This window comes from Phoca vitulina, unplaced genomic scaffold, assembly GCF_004348235.1.
Source record: "Phoca vitulina isolate PV1807 unplaced genomic scaffold, GSC_HSeal_1.0 scaffold19, whole genome shotgun sequence".
Classification (NCBI taxonomy): Eukaryota; Metazoa; Chordata; class Mammalia; order Carnivora; family Phocidae; genus Phoca; species Phoca vitulina.
In genome coordinates, this window is record NW_022589722.1 from 26,905,232 (window position 1) to 26,926,908 (window position 21,677).

Here is a 21,677-nt window from a genome sequence, read left to right on the forward strand (position 1 = left end):
AAATAAAATCTTTTTTTTTTTTTTTTTTTTTTTTAAGATTTTTATTTATTTATTTGAGAGAGAGAATGAGACAGAGAGGGAGAGCATGAGAGGGGGAAGGATCAGAGGGAGAAGCAGACTCCCTGCTCAGCAGGGAGTCCGATGCGGGACTCGATCCCGGGACTCCAGGATCATGACCTGAGCCGAAGGCAGTCGCTCAACCAACTGAGCCACCCAGGCGCCCCAAATAAATAAAATCTTAAAAAAAAAAAAAAAGGAAGATTCAGAGGCAACAACAGAAATGGCTATGGATATGGAAAAGAAGGAATGGATTCTAGAGATACTTAGGAGACAGACTGATGATGGTTCTTTTTTTTATTTTAAGTAATCTCTATGCCCAACATAGGACTCAAATACTCAACCCCGAGACTAAATGTCACATGCTCTACTGACTGAGCCAGTCAGGCATCCCTGAGACTGATGGTTCTTGACCAAACGATTGTGGAGGGTGAGAGAGCACTCGCTATGATGACTCCTGGATTTCTATCCTGAGTTACTTACAAATCTTTATTCATTTCCTCAGAGAATAAAATCCTGTGTGTTATACTCTATGTAAAAGTTGGCCTGGTGGATGGTCAAAAGGTACACACTTTCACTTATAAAATAAATAAGTCATGGGGATGTAATGAACAGCATGGTGACTATAGTTAATAATATTGTACTATGTATTTGAAAGTTGCTAAGAGAGTAGATCTTAAAAGTTCTCACCACAGGAGTGCCTGGCTGGTTCAGTTGGCGGAGCATGTGACTCTTGATCTCCAGGGTTGTGGGTTCGAGCCCCATACTGGGGGTAGAGATCACTTAAAAATAAAATCTTAAAAAAAAAAAGTTCTCACCACAAGGAAAAAAAAATTTAACTGTGTGGTGATGGATGTTAACTATCATTTTGCAATATATACAAATATCAAATCATTATGTTGTACACCTGAAACTAATATAATGTTATACATCAATTATAACTCAATTAAAAAAATGGTTGGGGGGGGGCGCCTGGGTGGCTCAGTCGTTAAGCGTCTGCCTTCGGCTCAAGTCATGATCCCAGGGTCCCGGGATCGAGCCCCAAATCAGGCTCCCTGCTCTGCGGGAAGCCTGCTTCTCCCTCTCCACTCCCCCTGCTTGTGTTCCCTCTCTTGCTGTGTCTCTCTCTGTCAAATAAATAAAAATCTTTTTAAAAAAATAAAATAAAAAGGTTGGTACAGGTGGAAGTTAATTAGATCTAAATCAACCTAAGACCAAAATGAGAGTATTAAGCAGAAGAAAAGCTCAGAGACCAAGCCAAAACACATCAGTGGCCTCATACTGGTAAAGAGGAAAACTTGTGGGGCATGAATACTCTTGGACTGGTAACTACTTTTTAATTAACTCATTTAAATTTCAAATGGACATTTACATTATTCAATTGTGTGGCTCCCAAAGTACTAATTTTTCAAATATACCAAAAAGTGATTCCACAAAATAGAACACTAAAAGTACAACAGTTAAATCAATTAATTTAGGGGTGCCTGTGTGGCTCAGTCAGTTAAGCATCTGCCTTTGGCTCAGGTCATGATCCTGGGGGCCTGGGATCACGCTCCGAGTTGGGCTCCCTGCTTAGCTTCTTCCTCTCCCCCTGCCATTCCCCAAGCTTGTGCTCTCTGGCTCTGTCTCTCTCTGTCAAATAGATAGATAAAATCTTTAAAAATAAATAAATTAATTAATTAATTTAGTTACAGACTAAAATGGATAAATACACCAAAAAAATAGGAAATATATCTACTTTCTTTCCATCTCTTTAGTAAAACTCTGACTAATTTAACAAATATTTTGTTCACCCAGCAAATATTTATTGAGCACATGTTAGGAATTGTTCTTACTGGGAATATAGTCATAGTAGGAGGAGGAAACATGTATATATACTCCCTAAGAAGAGGTATGATATATATATATATGTATGCATTAACACATATATGTATATATGTAATCTTACATATAATTATATATAAGATACATTACATATAAAAATATATTTAATTGTAACATATATATATCTGTTCTGTATCTTTGTGTATGTGTGTGTATATATATATATATATATATATATATATAGCCATATATATAAAATACCCATATATATTTTTTATCTATATATTATCTATATATCTACATATTGTTATCTTAAATATACATATAAATATATATTATATAAATATATATATTAAACATACATATATTTAAGATACTTGCTCTTATGGAGCTCACATTCCACTAAGGAGACACAGACAGTAACTAAATATTCATAATATCAGGTTAATGGCTCCCTAGAGCTTTTAAAATCTCAGATGACAAGGATCCAAAGTCTTCTAAAATCTGGCTCCTGTTTACTTCTCCAACCTTATTGCTCATGTTCTTGTGCTCACTTCACTTACTAACTAAATTAGAGAGCTCACTGTTCTAAACATGGTCCTGTATTTCCTCAATTCCCTACCATTCTCTCCATTAGAAAACTATCACCACTCATCTACAAAAGTTACTAATCGTGCCCAGTTCAAGAGCCACGGCTTTCTATAAGCAGATCCCTCCCAGCTAAAAGTGATCTCTCTTCTTCCTATGAACCTCTAAAGCATTAACCATTATGATACTAACTACACTGGGCTGTGTGCTAAAATATCTTTGTCATATTTGTTTTCACACTCATGGTGGGCTTCATGGGTGTGCAACCCAACTTGTGCCTGGTTTAATCTCATTGCCAACTGTCTTGAAATGCTAATAAATTGTGAACAAGGAGTCCTGCATTTTCATTTTGTACTAGACCTTGCAAATTATGTAGTCAGTCCCGTTCATGTTAAACATCTCATGTAGACCTCAGTCAAAAAATAAATCATGGGGGGCATCTGACTGGTTCAGTCAGTAGAGCATGTGACTCTTGATCTTGGGGTCATGAGTTTGAGCCCCACGTTGGGGGTAGAGTTTACTCAATTAAAAAAAAGAGTAAAATAAAAATCATGGAAAGCAAGCAGGGAAGGTATTGTAATCTTTTTCTTTTTAAAGAAACTTGGGGCACCTGGGTGGCTCGGTTGGTTAAGTGTCTGACTCTTGATTTTGGCTCAGGTCATGATCTCAGGGTCGTGAGATCAAGCCCTGTGTCAGGCTCCCCGCTCAGCATGGAGTCTGCTTGGGATTCTCTCTCTCCCTCTGCCCCTCCCCACCCCCTGATTGCACGCTCTCTCTCTCTGTAAATAAATAAATAAAATCTTTTTTTAAAAAAAGAGAGAGACTTTAATTTCCATAAATTCTGGAACACTGCTAAACAGGGATAAAACTATCTTCTCTGGATTAAAAAGACGAAATAAGCCAAGTCAGCTCAGAAATAAACCTTTTTGTGTATATGGTCAATGACCTTCCACAAGGGTATCAGGACCACTCAATGGGGAAAGGACAATCTCATCAAATGGTATTAGGAAAACTGGATATCCACACACAAAAAAGAATGAAGTTGGACCTGTATCTTACACCACATACAAAAATTTATTCTAAATTAAAGATTAAAAAAATTATTCTAAATGGATTAAAGACCCAAATGTAAGACCTAAAAGTATAAAACTCCTAGAAGAAAACAAAGCAGAAAATGTTTTCATGACATTAGACATAGCAATGACTTCTTGGATGTGACACCAAAAGCACAGACAGAAAAGCAAAAATAGACAAATAGGACAAATATCAAACTTAAAATTTTTGAGCAACAAAGAACATAATCAACAGAGTAAAAGGCAACAGAGAATGGGAGAACATACTTGCAAATCATGTATCTCATGAGGGGCTAATAATATCCAGAATATATAAAAAATACCTACAGCTCAACAATAAAATATCAAATAACTCTATTAAAAAATGGGAAAAGGACTTGAACAGACATTTCTCCAAAGATGATATACAAATGGCCAATAAAGCATATGAAAAGATGCTCAACATCACTACTCATCAGAGGAATGCAAATCAAACCACAGTGAAATATCACCTCACACTATGATTGGGATGGCTGTTATCAAAGCAAAAACACCCAGAAAGGAACCCTCTTACAATGCAAGCTGGCACAGCCACTCTGGAAAACAGTATGGTGGTTCCTCAAAAAGTTGAAAATAGAGCTACCCTACGACCCAGCAATTGCACTACTGGGTATTTACCCCAAAGATACAAATGTAGTGATCCCAAGGGGCACGTGCACCCCAATGTTTATAGCAGCAATGTCCACAATAGCCAAACTTTGGAAAGAGCCTAGATGTCCATCAACAGATGAATTGATAAAGAAGATATAGTATATATATACACAATGGAATATTATGCAGCCATCAAAAAATGAAATCTTGCCATTGCAACAACGTGGATGGAACTACAGGGTATTATGCTAAGTGAAATAAGTCAATCAGAGAAAGACAATTATCATATGATCTCACTGATACGCAGAATTTGAGAAACAAGGCAGAGGATCATAGGGAAGGGAGGGAAAAATGAAATAAGACAAAACCAGAGAGGGAGACAAACTATAAGAGACTCTTAATCTCAGGAAACAAACTGAGGGTTGCTGGAGTGGAGGGGGTGGGAGGGATGGGGTGGCTGGGTGATGGACATTGGGGAGGGCATGTGCTATGGTGAGAGCTGTGAATTGTGTAAGACTGATGAATCACAGACCTGTGCCTCTGAAACAAATAATACATTATATGTTAATAAATAGAATTCCTTTTCAAAAAATAAACAAACAAACAAAAAACACCCAGAAAGTAACAAAAGCTGGTAAGGATGTGGAGAATTTAAAACCCCAGCTGGTGGGATTATAAAATGGCATAACTGCTGTGGAAAACAGTATGGTGGTTCCTCACGAAATAAAAAAACAGACAAAAAACAAAACACACACACACACAGAAAAAAAACCCCCTAACATATGATCCTGCAATCTCACTTCTGGGTATATATCCAAAAGAACTGAAAGCAGGGACTTGAAGAGATATATTTGTACAACCCATGTTTATAACAGCAACTATTCACAGTATCCAAGAGTTAGAAACAACCTAAATGTCCATCAATAGATGAATGGATAAACAAAATGTGGTATATACATACAAGTAAATATTATTTAGCCTTAAAAAAAATAGAAACCCTGTTACATCCTAGAACATGAATGAACCTTGAGAACATTATGCTGAATGAAATGAGCCAGTCACAAAAAGAAAAATGCTGTATGATTCCAGTTATATAAGGCATCTAAAGTAGTCAGATTTATAGAAACATAAAGAATGGGGTCGGAGAAGGGGGTAAGGGGGAGTTGCTGTCTAATGGTTATAGAGTTTCACATTTATAAGATGAAAATGTTCTGGAGATCTGTTTCACAATAATGTAAATAAACTTACTATTAAAGCATACACTTAAAAATTGTTAAAATGGTAAATTATATGTTATATATTTTTACCAAACACACACATACACACAGAGAGCCAAGTCAGAAAATTAATTATATTCTTTGTAGCATTACTTTGTGCTAAAACAACCTCTTAGGGAATATATGAACCATAAGATAAATATTAAAATATAAAAAATTTTATACTCAGAAAACTTTGTTACCTGCAACAAATCCAACTACTAGATCTTTTCCAGTAGTAGAACGTTGACCTTTGACCCAGACAGCTTTGAGACTATTAAAAGTGTAGAAATAGACAAAATTGGAGCAGCAGAGACTGGAGATAACTGGAAACCACCCTCGATATGGTGCCAGGCTAGAGGAAAAACACAATAAGCAATGTAAAGATGCTGGACAAAAGCTAGTGGAAATGGGCAAAGTCCTAGGAAAGGCTGACCATCATTCACATATTCTCAAAGTTCACTCCGACACTACAACATACTCCAAACTGTACGTATATCTCACATTCTAAAGGCTGTCCAAACCACAAAATCTTTCCTACCATTAATGATGCCAAAGAAACAACACACTTTCAATGACTGATTTTACTAGTTTCCTCCCCTTGGTTTCCTTCTGCAAATTACTATGTAAAATTAGAGACAATTTCTTCATGGCTGTTAGTTAATCTAGCATCATTCACATTTTATTATAGGGTAACAACACTTGAAAATGAAGTAAATATAGACATAATAAGTGTAAAAAAAAAAAAAAAGAAGTGATGGCGGCATGTTATTAGGGCACAGGAACCAGGCTGAAGGGGCTCCCACCTGTGACAGTTTCAACACCAAAATAATATAGTATAGTAATCAATTGTAAACCACTGAAAAACCAGGAATTTCTGAGTCTATACTGCTACTAAATAAAGTTTCTCTTCATAGACTGCTGATAGTTGCAAGAGAGGAAAAATTAAATTATTCAGTGGCTAACCTGAATCTGAGAAATCATAATTAACCAATGAAGGGCAGGGGGACAATACGTGACTCCAGATGTGATATCCTAAGGACACAATATCACCTATGCATTATTCTGGTCAAGAATGCATAGCCTCAGTCTAGTCATAAAGAAACATGAGGCAAACTTAAAATGAGAAACATTTTATTTTAAAAAAGGGGGGGAGGGGAGCTATATTCTTTAAAAATGTCAACATCGGGGCGCCTGGGTGGCTCAATCGTTAAGCGTCTGCCTTCGGCTCAGGTCATGATCCCAGGGTCCTGGGATCGAGCCCCACATCGGGCTCCCTGCTCGGCGGGAAGCCTGCTTCTCCCTCTCCCACTCTCCCTGCTTGTGTTCCCTCTCTCGCTGTGTCTCTGTCAAATAAATAAATAAAATCTTTAAAAAAAATAAAAAAATAAAAAATAAAAATAAAAATGTCAACATCATAGGGGTAAAAGGCTTTGATGTATGGTGTGTAACTTATTCTTAAATAATTCTGAAAAAAGTCTGTGTGGTGTGTGTGTAATAAAGACAGAAGGGGGAAGGAGAGAGAAAGTGGGGAGAGAACATAAGAACAACAGGGAAAATAAATGGGAAAAAAGTGTTAATAATAGGTGGATCTGGGTAAAGCATATACTGATATTCTTTGTACTGCTTTCAGTTTTGCAACTTTTTGTGAACTTGAAATTATTTCCAAATAAAAAGTCAAAAAAAAAATACATAATCTGAATGCATCTGATAGGAATGAACTAAACAACAGCTTCTTCAGCTCACTGTAAAAAACCCATAAAACATAAAATAAAGCATTGGTTTCATGGAAGACTCTATGATCAAGAATCAAAATGGCCAACTACAAAACTTTAAGAGATGAAAACAATTATGTACTTACAAGTCGGGCAATTACAGATTCACAACTACTTTAAGTCTACGAGAATGGAAAGAGAGTGAGTGCAGGTGTGCTAGAGGCCCAGCAATCTCCTAACGGGCTGCTTTGTCTAACAAAATGGGCAAGGTGGTACTCACAGGCCTTCTTCCTTAATGATCTCGAGGAGCACCATGTGTGTAGTTTTGGACTTTCTTTTCTCATCAACTATAAGATAAAAGAATAAACGTTTAAACTAAATCCTTTGAGAACTATTATCTTTAGCATCAACAAGTTTCACTGAAGTGCCATGTACCTCACCTGAGCAATCTCCCACCCCGTTCTTTGAGCTCCCTAACTTGCCTCAGAACTCACCAATCCTCCTTGTTCCTGTGTGCTAAATTCCCAACTGAGGATTCCTTGGGTCTCATCTGTTATTCATGAACCTTTAAGCATTTTAATTAAACACCTAATTCCCAAAGCAAAAGATGTGACAGGAATCTTATATTTCATAAGGCTTTGTTTTGGTTTTTTTTTTTTTTCAGTTACATATTCTCATTTTTATCTTAACATCTTATAAAGTAAAGAGGAAATGAATTACCATCTCCTTGTTAGTGGAGAGGCCAGACCAAAAGCTGTGAAGGACACATGTAGTTGGCAGCAGAGCCAGGATTAAAACTCCAGGTTTCAAAGTTTTAGGCTTGTGCTCTATTTCCTAATCTAAAAAATAAAAGGTCTCAAAAAGATGAGAACTGGGGTGCCTGGCTGGTTCAGTTGGTAGAATACGTGACTCTTGATCTCAAGATCATGAGTTTGAGACCCACCTTGGGCCTGGAACTTACTTAAAACTAAAAAAAGGATGAGAACTCTGCTTTTCTTAGCATTCTCACTGAAAATCACAAAACCTCAATTAACTTCACATTTCCTACCCACATTTGGAGAATATTTTGAAAACATAAAAATGTAGAAATGGAACAATTTCCTAAGAATTAAAATTGTTATCTATACGGTTTTTGGGATGGTGAATAGGAAACTCCTACAGAAGGCAATCTGGCCATAGCTATCAAAATTACAAACAGGCTTACCCTTTGATCCAGCAATCTCACTTCTGGGAATTTATCCCATAGAACTTACAGAAACTAAGCAGCATATGAACAAGTCTATTCTACAAAAGAGAAGAGGGGTGCCTGGGTGGTTCAGTCAGTTGGTCATCCAGCTCTTGGTTTTGGCTCAGGTTGTGATCTTAGAGTGGTGGGATCAGGCCCTGCATGGAGATCCACACTCAGCGTGGAGTCTGCTTGTCCCTCTCCCTCTGCTCCTCCCCCTGATCACACTCTCTGTCTCTCTCTCAAATAATAAATAAAATTAAAAAAAAAAAAAAGAGAGAGAGAGAGAAGAAACCATCCAAGAATCTACAATAGGGGAAGGGGAAACAGGTTCTGGTGCATCTACAGTATGGAACCATTCTACAGCTAGAAGGATGAAGAAGCTCCCAAAGCACTGATTTGGAAGGCATCCAAAATATGCTGTTAAGTGAAAAATGTAAGCTACAGAACAGTGTGACAAATATGCTTTTTGTGGAAGGATGGGAGAAAACTTTTTGCTTGTTATTCCATAATGAAACTCTGCAAGACCATTTGAGGGAATAATAAAGATGTTATCTGCAGAGGACAGAAAAGGGGAAAAGGGGCAGATAAGAGTAAGATTTTCCACTGTACTGTGCATTGTTTTATATATTTTTGGTTTTGAGTCATATGAAAAAACCTATCACAAAACTCTAAAATTAATTTATAATAATAGCCATGAAGGGTTTTAACATAGGAATTAGTTTATTCAAAGCTAATCTATTCTTATCTCTTCACGTAAGTTCTGGCACAGGTTTATAATGTTAAGTTGAAAAATACTGGGGAAAAAACAAGCAGGAATTATAGAGAGTTGCCTAGTCCTATAATGCAAAAGAGGCAAACTAGGACTACATGCCCAATTTAGCAGTGACTGTGGGTGTTTGGCTCCACCGTGTCTCCTATTCTTTGTTCTCTTTTGAGAAGATCTACCCCCAGGAAAAACTCTCCCCACTGTGCCTTAAAAAAGTCATGTTGTGCGGGCACCTGGCTGGCTTAGTTGGTAGAGCACGCAACTCTTGATCTCGGGTTTGTAAATTCAAGCCCCACGTTGTATGTAGAGATTACTTTAAAAAAAAAAAAATCAGGGGGCCTGAGGGGCTCAGTCGGTTAAGTGTCTGCCTTGGGCTCGGGTCGTGATCCCAGAGTCCTGGGATCAGCCCTGTATCGGGCGTCTGCTTCTCCCTCTCCCTCTGCCTCTCCTCCTGCTGTGCTTGATCTTTCTCTCTCTCTGTCAAATAAATAAATAAAATCTTTTTTAAAAAGTTATATTGTTTATTAGAAAGAATTGTAATGATTCAAAATTATTAATGCAAACCCACTCAGGTTCTCTCAGAGAGTGGCTGAGACTATAACTCATCCATGAATGCCTCTCTGTTAATTAGGAAACAGCAATGATGACCAGTATTTAAAGTCAGTGGAAACAGACAAGGGTAGATCGCTAACAAAACAGATATCCTTATGTTAACTTAGAACTTATGAGAAAAATATGTTTGCTTCCTGACACCAAATGAAAAGAATATGATGCCTACAAAAGGTACTCACCTTGAAGTCGGAGTCGAGCTGTATCCAAGGGAAAAAATACTGTCATTGCTGTCACACTTCCCTGAAAAGTTTGAAAAGCCTTTAGCAATTACAGTTTCACAAAAACAAAAAGCCACAACTTTTAAGTGAACAAAAGTTCATTATTAACAAGGGGTCAAATCAGATTTTCAGTGAACAGACATATACAATATTGGGATTATTATTGCTCAAGTTCTATAGTTATATACTTAAACAGAAGTATTTGATTTTCCAGAAGAAATCTTTTTATCATACTGAAAAAGAAAATGAAGTGGGTCCCTGGAGAGAACAAACTTAGGGGTTTGCAACCCAGGACAAATGTAAAAGATAGCAGATAAATGGATTTTTTAGCCTTTTATAGGTCAGTTGCTGCTCCTATGCTCTCTCTGATAACCCCACAAACCAAAATATCCAGTAATCAAACAGGTATATACTTCTATTCTCTTTGCTTAATCAATATATTTACCACAAAGTAAAAGAAGTGTAAAAATCATATTATTCTTTAAAATAGTTTTGTTTGCTTGTGTTTTAAGTTAAATAGGGACAATCTGGGCTCAATATTCTATAAATTCATCCAGGGTAACACAATGACAAAAAATATCGGGGACGGAAGCCAACACCAGTCTTTCCATTCATAAAATCCTATGACAGATAGGGGCACCTGGGTGGCTCAGTTGGTTAAGCATCTGCCTTTGGCTCAGGTCATGATCCCAGGGTCCTGGGATGGAACCCCACATTGAGGGGTGGGGGGAAGGTCCCTGCTCAGTGGGGAGCCTGCTTCTCCCTCTCCCTCTGCCTGCTCCCCCACTCTCTTAAATAAATAAATAAATAAATAAATAAATAAATAAATAAAATCTTTTAAAAAAATCCTATGACAGATAAAAACCACAAGCATCTAGTTTGGGATGAAATCTTCCAGTGGGTTTACAGTTCTCAACCCAGAGGGAGGCCCACTGGTGTATATTCTCAGGCATAAGATCAAGTTTTAGGCTAATAATCTAATAATAGTTACATATAATATTTTAATCATGATAACAACTGGAAATTAGGTCAACCTTATAGATAAGAGACATTTGCCAGGTCTCTTATCTATTTAAATAGGTCAGCCTGGGGCACCTGGGTGGCTCAGTTGGTTAAGCAACTGCCTTCGGCTCAGGTCATGATCCCGGACTCCTGGGATCGAGTCCCGCATCGGGCTCCCTGCTCAGCGGGGAGCCTGCTTCTCCCTCTGACCCTCTCCCCTCTCATGCTGTTTCTCTGTCTCTCTTTCTCTCAAATAAATAAATAAAATCTTTAAAAAAAAAAAAATAGGTCAGCCTGCTTGACAAGGGAGAACACTGTGTTGTCCTATTAGTATTCTTCAAAACTCAGATGGAATGTTACCACCCCCTGCCCATCGGGGTACATTCCTCTATGTTGTTCGTTCCTCTGTGTTCCCACAGCACTTGCTTATGTCTCCTCTACCAGCAAGAATATTTACTGTCTCTTTGCATAACATAGATTCTTAATGAAATGTTTATTCAAGTTAACCCTTCAGTTATTTATGCTTTTTTGATGACTCCAACATAAATGTTCTTTTCTAAGGACTAGGTAATATTTGATGTCTCAAGAAACACTGGACCCACAAAGTCTTATAGTCTACAGATCTATGCTTCCACATCCTTGCTTATGTTACAGGCAATTTCCAAGAAAAAAGGGGACTGGAAAGCTGGAGAATGCTTATTGGGTTATGAAGGCTGTGGCATTTTTTTCCCATCATTTGTACTACATGTCCATGTGGGGTATTGCATATATAGGGCATCTCCAGGCAAAAAAGTCCTATCTGAAAACTACTTTTTCAAACAACTGGGCCATTTCCATCCCTCTTCCTTGCCACCTTTAAACATACACCCAAAGTTTTCTAAGGTAGAAAAAACTGCCTACCTACCTTGAAATCTTCAAGTGAAGTACACAGTATGCCAAGATAAAAAGAATAGTCAGTACAAAGAGTTCGATGGTCTATTACCTCCTCAAGGACTAGCATAAAGTTCAAATCAGTAAAACTAAATAACTTTTAAAAATTTATTAGTACTGGAAAGACTGGATCAAGATGGTAAACTTAAAACCCAGCATTGCCTCCTCCCCATTCCAATCACTATTAATGAAATTAAAGGTTTATATGTAGAAGTATTGTGTAGGGGCACCTGGGTGGCTCAGTCAGTTATGCATCTGACTCTTGGTTTGGGCTCAGGTCAGATCAGGTTTCATGATTTCAGGGTCCTCAGATTGAGCCCTGTCAGGCTCCACATTCAGGGTAGAGTCCGCTTGAGATTCTGTCCCCCTCTTGCTTCCTCCCCGTCCACTCCTCTCCCTGCTCATGTTCTTGCTCTCTCTCTAAAGTAAATAAATAAAATCTTTTTTTAAAAACATTTTATTTATTTGATAGAGAGAGAGATAGCGAGAGCAGGAACACAAGCAGGGGGAGTGGGAGAGGGAGAAGCAGGCTTCCCGCTGAGCAGGGAGCCCGATGTGGGGCTCGATCCCAGGACCCCAGGATCATGACCTGAGCTGAAGGCAGCCGCTTAATGACTGAGCCACCCAGGCACCCCGTAAATAAATAAAATCTTAAAAAAAAAAAATTTAAGGGTGAAATGAGGGTTTCTTGTTTCCAGCAATATAGGGGCCTAGACAACATGCTTCAAAATACCTAGTACTGTTACATAAAATACTAAATAATATATAACAAACACCTTTTAAGTGCTTAGCTGAGATCACAGGAAAGTAAGGGAAATGCACTGGAGCCAGAAAGAGCAGGAACCCATAGGATTAAGCAGACTCTAGCTTTGGTTGCCTAAGAATTTTTTTGCCAATCTAAGTGATCAAGTGGCTTTATTATTATTATTTTTAAATTGAAGTGGAATTCACAAAACATAAATTAACCATTTAAAAGTATACCATTCAGTGACATTTGGTATATTCACAATGTTGTGCAACCACCACCTCTATCAAATTCCAACATGTTTTCATCACCTCAAAAGAAAAGCAGGCACGTTCCGCTTTCCCTCCACTCAGCCCTAACAACCACTAATCTGCTTTCTGTCTCTATGGATGTATCTATTCTGAAATTTCATATAAAAACAATCATGCAAAATGTGACCTCTTGTGTGTGGCTTCTGGCTTCTTTCACTTAGCATAATGCTTTCAAGGTTTATCCACCTTAGAGCATATATCAGTACTTCATTCCTTTTTATGGCTGAGTGATATTCGATTGTGTGTATATACTACATTTTGTTTATCCACTCAAAATGTTTTGGAATGAGACATTATGAATGTACTAAGTACTGCTGAACTGTACACTTTAAAGTTTTGTGGGTTTGTTTGCTTGTTTTTGTTTTTTTAGTAAGCTCTACACCCAACATGGGGCTCAAATTCATTTGGACTGAGCCAGCCAGGTGTCCCTGAACTATACACTTCAAAATGTTTAATTTTATATTATGTGAATTACACAATAAAAAAAAACCCAAACATTTAATCCTCACAACAACCTGATGAGATAAGTACTGGTATTTTCTCCATTTTACACATGAGGAAAGATACTAAGAGGTTTTGTAACTTTACTGAAGTTACACTTCGCAAGTGGCAGAATTAGTATTTGAACACCGGCAGCTTGGCTCCAGAGACCACACTCTTAATCACTGTTGTAATTAAAACTTTATTTTTTTATTTTCTTTATTTTTTTAAAAAGATTTTATTTATTTTTTGACACAGAGAGACACAGCGAGAAAGGTAACACAAGCAGGGGGAGTGGAGAGGGAGAAGCAGACTTCCCATGGGGCAGGGAGCCTGATGCGGGGCTTGATCCCAGGACCGTGGGATCATGACCGGAGCTGAAGGCAGACGCTTAATGACTGAGCCACGCAGGCGCCCGTAATTAAAACTTTAAAGAGAATTTACTAATATAGTACTAAAAATTACTGAAAAAGAAAAAAAGGTACTAATATGGGGCCTAGTTTATGTGTCAAATATTTTTTTGTGTACTAGTCTGGAAACTCAGCATATAGCCTGGCATAGTCTAAGCCCTAAACTTGTTAATTAATGTATGACTGTATGCACCTACAAATAAACTTAATATCCATGAAAAAATGTATTCAAAATGCTAAAGATAAATTTGGAACATAGCTGTTCTGTACATTGGGAACTTGCTATATTTGTCTCCTCACCAAGCAAACACACAGATGACTGCTTTCCTTTTCATAAGCAGCTGTTACCTGAAGGAAAATATTTATTATATATGCGAGTCTTATGCCAAGCTATATAAGCACATGACTTTTTAGAATTTGAATTAAATTCCTCTTTCATAAATACTCAGTGTTTTTTTTTTCCTCCAGGACCGTCTGTTCACTTATATAAAATTAGAAGGCACAAAATACCGAGAAGATAACCACAATGTACAATACTGTTGTGCCAGGGAGACAAAAATAAATCCATTATTTTGAGTCCCACAGAATTCGAACCATCTGAGTAGGAGTTCTACTGCTGACATTAATTACAATTTAAAAGAATCCATTTCCAGAGAAACAACCTTCTGGTGTCTCACCAAAAACAAACATTTTTAGTCACAACTTTCTACCATCCCCCTCTGGCATTTAAACATTAGGTCTTGGGAAACGAATTAATTGCTACACTGCACTGGCACCTGGAGCTAGAAAAGCCTTTAGAAATCATCTTGCAGGAGCGCCTGGGTGGCTCAGTCGTTAAGCGTCTGCCTTCGGCTCAGGTCATGATCCCAGGGTTCTAGGATCAAGCCCCCTGCTGGGCTCCCTGATCAGCGGGGAGCCCACTTCTCCCTCTCCTCCCTGCTCGTGCTCTATCTCTCTCTCTCTCAAATAAATAAAATCTTAAAAAAACACAAACAACTATTTACACATTCACTTCTAATATCCCTTTCAACTAGCATTATACCAGCGTGACATAAGCAAACTGAAAACATCAACTACCTTTGGGCTGGCCACTATCCTCTCCAGGAAATTCTTCAAAAAGCAAATAACTCTAAGAAGAACAAATGTAGCCTATAAGTAACACCTCAGAGCTAATCATTTATTAGATACTTGTTTTTTTAATGACAGGGATACTAGATAACTCATAAAGAACATATGACAGGATGCTGAAAGGGGAAGCAAGTGTAAATCTGGAAGGGAGCTGAACATTCTGGAAATTCAAAAGCTGTTATTGTCAGAATACAGACAGCAAAATCAAGAGTGGAATGAATGTCTTTAGGGGTAAGCAGGGATCAAATCAAAGGCTTTTTTGCTAAGTATAATAAGGAATATTCTAGTGACTGATTAGACAGATGTGGGGAGAGGAAGAAGAGGAACTTCAAGCAGGGCACCCCGCTTTCTGACTTAAAGAACCAGGGATACAGTATGGTCATAACTGTAGGTAAACACTGCAGGAAGAGCAATTCTGGGTCAGAAGATGATTTTGGCTTTCAATTAGCTGAATTTTAAGTGCCTCGAGGACTTCTACTTGAAGATGTCCAGCAGGTAGCCAGATACTAGTCTGAAGATACAGAGATTCTGGGATAGAAATGTAGATTTGGGAGTCACTGAAATATAGAATATTTCCTCACCTTTGAGGCAACAATAATGTACCATTTAGGGGTGGGTGGGATCATTATTTTACCAAAAATATAGGATTACATACTGTTTTGTTTTTATAATCAAATCTTCACTCTCAACAAATAATTACTGAAAAGATTTCAGTAATTTTTTTGTTTTATTACCTTCCTTTTCCTTTCTTTGGGCTAATTTTGATACTTTTATCTCACGTCTTGAGATGGATGCATAGCTCATTGTCTTTCTTCTTTTCCCAACTTGATTTAAAGGCTACTAATTTCTAAGTATTTTACCTGTGTCTGACAGGTTCTTTTCTTTACAACTCAGTAGTTTTTGATATATTCATAGTTGTGCAACCATCACCACTATCTAACTCCATTTTTATTACCCCAGAAAGAAACCTCTACCCATTAGCAGCTACTCTCCATTCTCACCTCCTCCCACATCCTGGCAACCACTTATCAATTTTCTGTCTCTATTTGCCTATTCTGATATTTCATATAAATGGAATCAAATAATACATGATCTTTTGTGACTGGCTCCTTTCAAGACTCATCCATGTTGTAGAATCAGAACTCCATTCTGTATCATGGTTGAGTAATATTCTGTTGTATGGACACATCACATTTTGTTTATCCATTCATCAGTTGATGGATTTGGGTTGTTTCCACTTTTCTGCTTTATGAGTTGCTATGAACATTTGTGTACAAATTTTTGTATGAATGTATTTTCAGTTCTCTAGGAGTGGAATTGCTGGGTCATATGGTAACTGTTTAACAATTTGAGGAACTACCAAACTGTTTTCTACTGTGGCTGCACAGTTTCATATTCCCACCAGCAAATTATGAAGTTTCCAACTTCCCTATAAACTTGCAACACTTGTTACTATCTGTCCTTTTGACTAAGGTCACCCTGGTGGATGCGAAGTGGTATCTCATTGTGGTTTTGATTTGCATTTCCCTGGTAATTAATGCTGTTAAGCACCTTTTCACGTATTTATTGGCCACTTGTATATCTTCATTGGAGAAATGGCTATTCAAATCCTTTGTATATTTTTTAATTGGGTTATTTGCCTATTATTGAGCTGTAGGCAGTCTTTATATGTTCTGGATACGAGACCCTTAACAGATAGAGGATTTATAAATATGTCCTCCCATTCTGTTGTCATCACTTTCTTGATGGGGTCTTTGAAGCATGAAAAGTTTTGAATTTGAATGAAATCCAATTTACATATTTTTTCTTTTTTATTACTTGGTGTCATATCTAAGAAACCATTGCATAATCCAAGGTCATGAAGATTTATACCTATGTTTTCATCTAAGAGTTTTGTAGTTTTAGCTCTTACATGAGGTCTGTGGATCATTTTAATTTTTGTGTATGGTGTGAAGTAGGGGTCCAACTTCGTTCTTTTGCATGTGGCTATCCAGTTGTTCTTGCAATATTTATTAAAGGGACTATTCTTTCCTCATTGATATATCTTAATATTCTTGCCAAAACTCAATTGAACAAAAATTGACGATTTATTTGTTGGACTCCCAATTCTATTCCACTGATCTATCTATCCTTATGCCAGTACCACACTCTCTTGATTACTGTAGCTCTGTACTAAGTTTTGAAACTGGGAAATATGAATCCGTCAACTTTGTTTTTTCAAGATTGTTTTGGCTATTCTGGTTATTCATTTTCATATGAATTTTAGGATCAGCTTATCAATTTCTGCAAAAAAGCAAACTGGAATTTTGATAGGGATTGCACCAAATCTGTAGATTCTTTTGGGGACTATTGCTATCTTAATAATTGTCTTCCAATCAATGAAGATGGGATCTTTCCACTTAAGTTTTTCATTTTTTCAATGATAATTTGTATTTTTCAGTGTACCTAAAAGTTTTAATATGCACTATCACTCAATTCTAAATATTTTCTGATTTCCATTATGATTTCTTCATTAACCCACAGATGTTTCAGAAATGTATTTAATTTCCAAACACACGTTTTTTTAATTACCTTTTTGTTATTGATTGCTACTTAATTGCACTGTGGTGGTTTTTTTTTTTAAGATTTTATTTATTTATTTGACAGAGAGACAGAGAGAGAGGGAACACAAGCAGGGGGAGTGTGAGAGGGAGAAGCAGGCTTCCCGCTGAGCAGGGAGCCCGATGTGGGGCTCGATCCCCTGCACTGTGGTTTAAGAATTCATTTTGTTGGGGTGCCTGGGTGGCTCAGTCGTTAAGCGTCTGCCTTTGGCTCAGGGATCTCCCTTAAAAAAAAAAAAAGAATTCATTTTGTTTCATAGAATGAAACCTTTTTCAAAATTTAAGTTTTGCTTTACAGTCAAGTAAATGGTCACTTCTGATAACTTTTCCATGTTTGGCTTGAAAAGAATGTGTATTCCATGGTTGTTTGGTACAATGTTCTGTATATGTCTGTCTATTAGGTCAAGTTTGTTAAATATATTATTCAATTCTTTATTTTCATAGCTCCCCTCACAACTTGTTCTATCAATTATTCGGCAGGGAGTCTGCTTCTCCCTCTGACCCTCCTCCCTCTCATGCTCTCTCTCTCAAATAAATAAAATCTTTAAAAAAGTAAATCTTTTGAGACTGTTATTAGATGAACACAAACTTAAAACTGTTTTATTTTCCTGACATATTGAGCCTTTTTTCTCTATGACGCCATTACTATAAAGTCTGTTTTGTCTGATGTTGATAGCTCTATTTTGGTTAGTATTTGTCTGATAGGTCTTTTCTCACATTTTTACTTTTGAACTTTCTGTATCCTTTTCTTTTAGACACATCTTTTATAAATAGCATTTCTCCCTTTTAAAAACCAATCTAGGGTGCCTGGGTGGCTCAGTTGGTTAAGCGACTGCCTTCAGCTCAGGTCATGATCCTGGAGTCCCTGGATCGAGTCCCGCATTGGGCTCCCTGCTCGGCAGGGAGTCTGCTTCTCCCTCTGACCCTCCCCCGTCTCATGTGCTCTCTCTCATTCTCTCTCTCTCAAATAAATAAATAAAATCTTTAAAAAAAAAAAACAATCTAGTGCATTCTCTTTTAACCAAAGCATTTAGTTCATTAACATGTATTTGGATTTAAAGCTGCCATCTTATTTTGTGCTATGTGTCATACATACTCTATGTTGCTTTTTCTGCGCTTTTCCGCTTTCTTCGACTAGAGGTTTTGTTTTGTTTTTTAATTAATTTCTTACTTCTGCTGTTTATTCAATTTTGTTATTTCATGATAAAATTTTACAAGCTACCTAGTAATTACAACATACATTCCTAACTTATCAATGCTAAAAACATTCAATAGGTTTATCCTCCTCCCGAACAGAAATTTAATTCCATTCACTCCCACTCACCTTCATGCTACTGTTACCTACTTTAATTCTAACTTCTTTTGCTTCTTTTTCAATGCCCACAAAACACAGTTAATTTATTATTTGATAGTTAAAGTTATTTAGATTTAGACAAATGCAATGTTTACCACTTTTTCTACTCTTCATCCTTTCTTCCATCTCATACTTTCCATCTAGCATCACTTGCTTTCTGTATGAAGAACATCCTTCAGAATTTCTCATGAGGATCTTGCTAGTGGCAAACTGTTTTTTTTTTTTTTAAAGATTTTATTTATTTATTTGACAGAGAGAGAGACACAGCGAGAGAGGGAACACAAGCAGGGGGAGTGGGAGAGGGAGAAGCAGGCTTCCCGCAGAGCAGGGAGCCCGATGCGGGGCTCGATCCCAGGACCCTGGAATCATGACCTGAGCCGAAGGCAGACGCTTAACGACTGAGCCACCCAGGCGCCCCGGCAAACTGTTTTTGATGGTCTGAAAATGTCTCTATTTCATGTATGTGTTAAAGATTTTCACTGGGTATAGCATTCTAGGCAGATGTTCTTTTCTCTCAGCAAAATGAAGAAAACACAATTTTCTGACTACCATCATTGCAAATGATAATTAGGTGTCAGCTATCCTTTCGCTCACTAATTCCATCTTCAGTTGTGTCTAATATATTGAAAACATGTTTTGAATTTGAATCCATCACTCGGCTTCAATTATTAATTTACAGCTATGCACTAATTATTTTAGCTTTAAATTTTTATTTTATCAAAACAAAAGATGCACACATAGTTTAAAAAAGTCATGTAATATGAAATGGCAAAATACAGTACTTCCTGCCCACTCCTCTCCATTTTACCCAGCCTTCCTCCCAGAGGCAATTATTATAGCTTCTTTTAGCTGTTTCTTTTGATATTTACCCATCTCTATATAATTAAAAAATATCCTGTTATCTTCTGATTTATCAATTTTAGACATTATTTGTTTTAAATTATGGAGGGTGAAAATTTAGCTCTGTTATATTCCCCTCTGCCTTTTTGTCCTATCTTCCTAAGAGCTATGATTTTTGTTTAAATAGGTTTTCAGTATTCCCATGACTATCATGCATCCACTTTCATATTTCAGTTATTTTACTTTTCATTTCTAGATACTCTATTCGGTTAACTTTCAAATATGCTCAGCCAATCTTAAGTTTCTTGTTCCTCACACATATTTTCTAGCCTTTCTTTTATTTCCTTATACATACTAAATAGCTTTTTAAGATTGTGACTGAAAATTCCATTTTCTGATTGTTGCTGTTGTATGCCACTGTTCTTGTTCACAATGCCTTGTTTCTCTGTGAGTTTAGTTAGTTTGGACTGAACTGCTCATTTCCCTTAGAATTTTATTTTTGGGTATTCTTTTAAACCTTCTAAAGATAAGTACTTCTGGAAAGTATTTCTGCCAGACACTCTGGGGTCCCACCAACCTGGAATCATTCCAAGTTAAATTATTCACTTCAGGTTTTCAAATGATGCAAGTAGTGAGAATTCAGGCTACAACCTAAGAGAGGGTTTGTGGCTTCAAAATCTCAGTGGTGATTTCTCAGTGCCAAGGCTGGAGATAGCTGATATTCCTGGGGAGGAGTAAGATCATTTTCCATTCACCTCTACAGCATATTCCTTTGGGATTCCAGGCTTACTGGGTGATTGTATAAGGGCAGGTTCACATTTCAAATTCTATTACTTCACATTTCAAATCTATTACTTCAAAGTGTCTAACACCACTCGCTTATGTTCCCTGGATATTTAACAAGTGAAATTCTAACTTAATACCTTGCCTCTGAAAAATTTATAAAATTTAGTAAACTAAAGAAAATCAAAACAGACGTAAAATAGCTACCATTTTACCCTGGGAATGAAAATTAGGAAAATGACAAAATCAAAGAAGGAAAAAAGCCAGAAATCTGAATTTAGATCCTTTCTACACAGGTATCTCATTAAAAGACATGCATAAATACAGAAGCAGATTATCATGCCTTTAAGTACAATGATGTTTGGGTTAGCTTACCAACCAAGTCACCAAAGTCAACCATTTCCAAAATGTTAATTCACCACTGAAGGGTGAAACACAGTCAAAAAATGCAATGCCAGTTCCAAAGTCAATTTCCAGAGAGGAGTCTAGAAATGGTGGCTGAGTCACAGCACCACTGAAATCAGTTTATGGTTTCTCCTGATGGAATACATGGCATTACCAGATAGAAGGGTTATTTTAAAAAGGAAGAAAGAAAAATAACTAAAATACATTTCCAGCGGTAGATCTTGAGCAAATGAAATTCCAAAGATTGAAAGCTACTTACCGAGGCACTGATATTCAAAAATGTTATTCACCTAATCAGAGTTAATGTAAGTCTTTCCCTTGATAAAGCCATCAAGCTAACTCTCACACTTAGACACCGAGAGATACAATAGTTAAGCAAATTCAATAGGTACAGAATATCCTTTAAGTAAACTTAGGAGAACCAGCAGCAGCTAAGAAAAAGGCAGTCTCCAGACCAGACTGGTATGAAAGGACAGGGCTAAGCATGTTTGAGGGCTGAAGAGAAGCAAACACTGGAGAAAAGTTAAAGCTATAGGAAAGAGGTGAAATTTAATGGAACAAAGTCCTAAAAGATATTTGGCGATGGGGTGAGGGGGGAGGATCAAGATCAAAGATAGCAGAGACTGGATGCATCTGTTTTTCCTGAGGCCAGCAGAATATAGGAAATATGGGTACAACTGCAATTGACTCTGTAATCAGAAAAAATGGAAAAGTGAGAAAGC

The 21,677-nt window shown here is 37.2% G+C and overlaps 1 protein-coding gene across 1 annotated transcript in view; it reads right to left on the minus strand.

Annotated features, from left to right (window-relative positions):
• Positions 1-21,677, minus strand: part of SLC25A17 (solute carrier family 25 member 17) — a 41,060-nt gene that overhangs the window by 10,899 nt on the left and 8,484 nt on the right. The window contains exons 2-4 of the mRNA XM_032416371.1: positions 9,929-9,989; positions 7,424-7,490; positions 5,632-5,783 (exon numbers count right to left, since the gene is read on the minus strand). Coding sequence (XP_032272262.1) covers positions 5,632-5,783; positions 7,424-7,490; positions 9,929-9,989 — 280 coding nt within the window. The remainder of the gene's footprint in view (positions 1-5,631; positions 5,784-7,423; positions 7,491-9,928; positions 9,990-21,677) is intronic.